At 34.4% G+C, this 6,591-nt stretch overlaps 1 protein-coding gene across 1 annotated transcript in view; it reads right to left on the reverse strand.

The window, feature by feature from the left end:
* The window catches only part of Xirp2 (xin actin binding repeat containing 2), a 325,028-nt gene extending 319,029 nt beyond the window's left edge, over positions 1-5,999 (reverse strand). The window contains exon 1 of the mRNA XM_045148374.1: positions 5,583-5,999. Coding sequence (XP_045004309.1) covers positions 5,583-5,999 — 417 coding nt within the window. The remainder of the gene's footprint in view (positions 1-5,582) is intronic.
* Positions 6,000-6,591: the final 592 nt, after the last annotated feature.

The following is a 6,591-nucleotide window of genomic DNA, read 5'->3' on the forward strand; positions in this document are numbered from 1 at the left end:
GCTAAAGACCAGGTCTGGTCAGGGGTTCTGTCACATGTGCAATCAAAGCCTCCCTGCCTGCACAAAGCATCTCCCCTCCTTCAGAAGCCACCAAAGGTCTCCCTTTATAGGCAAGAAGAAAAAGTTAACTGAGATGACTCCTCATCAAAGTATATGTAAGCAAATAACTTAAATTTTATTGGGCCTTTATTAGGTACCCTATACTTTCTCCTTACAACAATCCCTGATGTCATGATTTATTCATTATTCATTTCATATATGTGAAAACTACATATTAACGAGGTAAAACAACACATTCAAGTTTATGCAGTGAAGACAATGTTGACCTACTTTCCTATTGTCCCTTTGTTATCAAATATTTTGTTATTATGTGCTCTGCTGGAAGGAAAATGATCAAGCTACACATTGCACTCTTCAACAAAGACAGATAATTTTTATTTCTCATTGACACATACCCTTCACCTCTATTAAAAGAAAATAAAACCTTTCCTATTGTTCAGACAGGGGAAAATACTTTACTTCAAATACTCCAAATGTCTTCCCATGAAATGAACATTTTGTTCCTTATTTTTCTTTAAATTTACTTCAATAATAATTTTAAATTTTATGTTTTTCTATGTTTATGAGTTTTGAGCTTATGTTCTTAAAGATGTAAAATCCTTTGCCTTACACTAAATGGTTTCACAGAATATATCATGTTTGACAGTAATTACCTAAGAAGCATTGATGAAAAGGAAGGGAAAGTGATGGGGTCAAAAGTTTCTGGTAGACATAACAACCTGAGGAGGAGGACTGCTTCCTTAAATTAGAAAAAAAAAAAAAAAAAAAAAAAAAACACTAAACTAAACTACGAGCCCTATATTCTGGGGTTGAAGGAGCAAAGAAAAGTACAAGTGAGCTGAAGAGATACTCTAGTGGTTAAGGCACTTGCCTGCAAAACAAAAGGGCCCAGGTTTGATTCCCCAGGACCCATGTAAGCCAGATACACGAGGTGGCACAGCATCTGGAGTTTGTTTTTCACTGTTTGGATGCCCTGGCACACCTATTCTGTCTGTCAATCTCTCTCTCTCTCCCTTTCAAATACATAAATAAATAAAATAAAAGTACAAGTTACTAGGAATTGATTTTATAGTAGAAACTATACTTGAGTCCTGATTTACTCATGCTTTTAAATGTCCACTTTCAAATAAAATCAAAAGGTAGAAGATAGAAGATTGTCATTAAAACAAAACAAAAACAGGCACTTTGATTCTTGGTCTGAATGAAACAAATGAAATTATACCATGTTCACAATTACTTATGTCCTGTATTGCCATTGACACACATACAATTTAATAGCCCATTAGCTTTGAGTCATTATGTTTCCCTCAATGGTTCCTATCAGTATTGGAGAACAGACTTGACCTTTGTATTCTGAGGCAACAGTAAGGTCAGTATATGCTGATGGGGCTTTCCATTTCAACCAAGTTCATCTCATGTTTGAAATGTCTTTGTCAAAAAGTAAAAGTAAGTGAGAGAAAGAGGCACTGTTTGTCTAAAGTAAACTCAACCTGATAGCATGATTGAATAGATTTAGGGAACGATCATAACTGTGCATTGAAAATGCAAGAAGTCATTAACTAACATAATGTAATTATCAGATTGTTTACCACTTGGAGCCTAGGAATTACTAATGGAATTAAGTGAAAAATGATTAATCAACTCACAAAGACTTTCACTCACGGTGGGAATATACAGAGAGCAAGAGGCATCTTTTAGGGAGGTGGTTTTAGAGATCTAACCATCTCAGCCCTGTGGACAGTAAATGAGGCCTGTAATAACAGACCAGTGATTGAAACCTTCTAGTTTTGCTCTAAATTAATTCAAGACATGGCTCCAATTCAGAGACAGCTGTCCAAAATTCAGTTCACTTTATGATGCTGCACAAGACCTAGTGCAGGCCACCCACGGCCTCATATGTTTCCACTTTCTGTCTTGAAACTCTTATGACTTGCGCAGCATGACTGAGGAACTTGCTTCAGGAGGACAGACCACATGGGGCAGAGCTGTGTCATTCCCAGTCTGCTGCCCTCTGAGATTTGATGGAGACCAGCTGATTTGTAGGTGGCCAAAGATGCAAGGAGGATACCAGAAAAGAAAAAATGAACTACCAACCTCACCAGAAAGTATAAATAACACCAAACATTTGCCATCCAAATCTACTAAGTAATGGGTAGTCTGTAGCATAAGAAATGCTAAATGACACATTGCATTGTGATAAATTCATTCCTTAGAATGAAAAGTACATGGGACATACTTAGATTTAGATCTCATGTCATATTCCTAGAAACTTTGAAAAATCGTGTTCTATACCATTTATTTTTATAATACCTATATGAACTTTTATTTTTAAGTTATAATATGTGTCATAAGCATAAAAATATTCAGTTTTAGGTCAATTTTAAAAATAGTTAACAATATATTTAAAAAATGCTAACCAGGAGCTGGCAAGGTGATTCAGACATTAAGGCACTTGCCTACAAAGCCTAACAACCTGGATTTGATTCCCCAGTATACACATAAATCCAATTGCACAAACTGGTGCATTAATTTGGAGTTCGTTTGCAGTGGCTAGAGGCCCTGATGCATACATTTTATTTCTCTTTCTCTCTCTGTCTCTGTCTTAAAATAAATAAAATATAAAAATGCTAACCAAAAGTTGTCCACCTCTGAAAATAATACAAATTTCAACAAATAAAGGAATCTTGATATTTCTTATTGATTTTCTATTTTAATAATATTAGGATGGATTGTTTTTTAAAAAAGTGCTGTAACAAAGTAAATACTTTAAGTTTAGATATCTTCCTCAATGAGTTTATTTATTTATAGAAAATAACATTAAGACAGACAAAATACTAGGAGTTTTATAGTTCAACAAATCCATAATCATTTTGAATGAAGGGCCCATAGCTCATGATTTTTCTTTTGCGCCAACATTAAAATGTAATTCATTGTTTCTTACTGTTGAAATGATTTGCTAGTTGTAAACAATTTTTCCTATTTGAAATTATTCTTAGTCCTCACATTAAATGTCATAAATATTGAATAAGTTTCCCTATATCATCAATATTCTAATAGCTTTCATAAATATGTGTCATAGTTATAAAGTAGTGAGAAATATTGCATGATTTATGCAAACAAAAATTATCTCATTAGTTTATAATGACACCTTATAATACAAAGTGTTGATATGAGGATGAAGACAAAAACTAAGTGTGAAGTTGATGTAATCACTATGCAGTGGGCAAAGTATGCAATTTCAAATTTAGTTGGACTAGATTTACATTCACATGCCTAATCACATAACAACATGCTTCACTGATGGAAAGCAAGTTAATTCTTAATTTATGTTTCTCACTCTCCTCTCCTGCCTCCACAATGTGACAGTAGTCACACAATGTGTATGAAAGAAAATTTTTTCTAGCATCCTAAACCCTTACTTATATAAGTAATTTCAACACTATGTATGTTTGGGAATGGAAAATTTCTAAGACAAAATACATGTATCTTACATTTAGAAAGATATAAGTTTTATAATGTAATACCACAGGTTTCTTTAAAACACAACACAATACATATGTAAAGCAAATTTCATATTTGAAAGCAAACAGTGGTTTTCATATATTTGATTTTTGCCAAACTTATGTTTATGAATGTTAAATAGTAAGGCACACATGATACTAAACATTAATGCTCTCACATTTTAACCAGAAATTCTTATTAGTAATTCATTTTCTCAATGTTTCACTTAAGCACCTATGGTTCATCCATACGGTAATAAGATATATTATAATAGTTCATATAGATGACTTTTATACACTTGTCTATTTCTTTTATTAACTATATTGGGAAAATGTTCAAACATTTTAAAGTCAGCATTGAGTAGAAACACTGTTGTTTTGTTTAATTTACAAAGATAAGGATAAATGGTATTATAAATATGTTGAGAGTACTCCAATGCCTAGTCTTCCAACTAAAAGACTTACAAAAGTACAAACAAAAACTATTGCACCTGCAGGTTCATAAAAGAGGGCAGAAAAGCCTCTAGTCAGGGATTCTTATGTTAGTACAATCCCGAAATTCTCTGTCAGTACACCACCACTAAGACCATATTTTTGTGATAAATATCTTTCAGCAAACAAAAAATAAATAAAACACAAAGCTTAGAGATTTTTTTTCTGAAAGGAAAAACTCACATCATCTGTTTTTTACATGAAATTCAACTGTATATGTTATTTAGGATTCCAAACAAGCATAATAAATTTGAGTAATTTCAGTTCAAGTAGTAGGTGTTTCTGCCTTTCAGTAAATGCCCTCTTTAGTTAATTGTTATTTCATATGTGACACTATAGTGATCATAATTTATCTATCACAAGCCAATGCCACAAAAGTTTTCAAACTATATGTTTGGTGACATATATATTATAAATATTTTTCTTAATATAAAAACATAATGGTTTGAGATTTAGTATTTGCAGAGCTAAATGCCATTTATCTCCAGAATCATTTTATAGGTTTTAGTATAAAATTTAGACCTTACTCATTGTAATTTCAGCATCTTCATTTATTTCATTTGATTTCATTACTGATAAGTATTGAAGGATATCACAATATTCCACCAATAAGAAATTTAAATGTTAATATTTCAGATCAGTTATTCAGAGAAACTTAAGGCCTCTACAGACATAGGAAGTACTCTGCAAACCCGTCCTTGAGTAAAAATAAGTTTAAATGTATCCAAATTAGTGCCTAGTAGAAATGGCAGAAGCTTTTCTAATGGATAACCCCCCCCCCCCCCGTGCCTAGGAATGATCTTACAGAAAGAAGACACTGGGCACCTGACACATGGCCCAGGAAAAGATGAACACAGGTGATTTTCTGATGACTGTTAGTTACATGGAAGACTTTCTGTACGTAGGCCAATATTTTTCACCATGCACTCCTCTCTTCAACTTATTATGCTATTGTCAATCTCTGCAAAGTAGCCCAAGGCCCAATATTTCTTTCTTCAATCAAAATGCTCTTTGAGTTACATCTATGAAGCCCTTTTGGAATATGTTCTGCATACCCCAATGCTTCACATGATACATTTTGTTTGTTTGTTTTCTGCTACCTCATAATTAGTTTATTTCACAGACTAATGGCATCTAAACCAGATAGAAAAGAGATTTTCAAAATTCCCCATAGTTCTCTTGAAGCTTGACACATTGTTATAGATGTTTGAGACACAAAGATCTGTAAGAAATTTTCCTTGCCTCAAAGGATCTTCCAACGTAGTTGAGGAAGCAAAACATATAAACAAAGAAACACCAACATAAGAGAATTTCTGTGGGAGTAGGAGGAAGTCAAGTCCCCATTGAAAAACGTCATAGAGGAGGTCACTAACAGAAGATACCGTGATTCACAGTCCTTACATGACTGCTTCTGTACATCTGGCTACATTACACAGAAGTAATGAAAGAAAGGAAGTGCTGTATGTTCAGGACAAAGGGAATTGGGGTCAAGCTACCTGATTTTCTGAATTCTCAGTCAATGGCCCTTACCTTTTGGCTATATTCAGCTGGTCCCACTGGTCTAACTCCACTCTTAGGAGTCTCAAATACACTCCTCAGCTCATCTAGGGCAATGGAAAAACGTTCAATCTTGCGCCGGCCGGTCAGGGAATCTTCCTTGAGCACTTCAGGATGGCAACATTCCCTGAAGTAGTGGCTCTGGTCCTGAAGAATAGCATCCTCAGGTTCTCCACTCAACACCTCCTGTTTTGTGTTGCAGGTCAGACTTGGGGAATCTGGAGGTTCGGGTACTGAGAATGTCTTTCTTTCTGGTTCAAGCAACCTGCTTTCCCTCAGCCTGGAAAGCCTGCATTGGCTGCCCCCAAGACAGCTCTCGCTTCTCTGGAAATCACTGGATTCCCATTTCTGCCTCAGTAGGTTGAGGGACCCCTTCTGTATGGGAAACATGGATGACTCCAGGTTGTCCTGCAAAGTCAAGAGTCCAATCATCAAAAATGTACTTGATTTCAGGATCATTTTCAAAACATATGACTGGATGTCACAACACAATGGCAGAAACCACAAATTAGTCTAAGAGGCATGGTTAGCATAGACATAATAGAGACATCTAGGAGAATATTAAAGAGACAAAAATTAGGAAGAATTTATTGCCTGTTTTTCCTCTTCTGTGTGGAAATCAGTCTTGTTACTTCATTGTTTAATATATTTTAACAAAAGAACAATTTATGAAAAGGGCAATCAAGTAAAAGGGTCATTTCCTATGTGTACCACTTTAAGATTTCCTTTCAAAGTATTGGTTTTTGTAAAGGTCTAACTTCAGAGCTAATAGACTAATAGCTAAGTTATTAATTTTTTGCTATAAGGCAAACACTCACATAATCACTTTGTATGTATATCCCATTTTATTTCTAAAGTCATAGCATGCAAGTTAGTTACTAATATTATTACTAATTTGCAGGTAAGGAAATTGAGTGGAATAATTTCCCAAGGGTCCTCAGTAGTAAAGCCTTGATTTGAAATTCATCCATTTAACTATAAA

The sequence above is a fragment of the Jaculus jaculus genome, chromosome 4, assembly GCF_020740685.1.
Source record: "Jaculus jaculus isolate mJacJac1 chromosome 4, mJacJac1.mat.Y.cur, whole genome shotgun sequence".
Lineage (NCBI taxonomy): Eukaryota > Metazoa > Chordata > Mammalia > Rodentia > Dipodidae > Jaculus > Jaculus jaculus.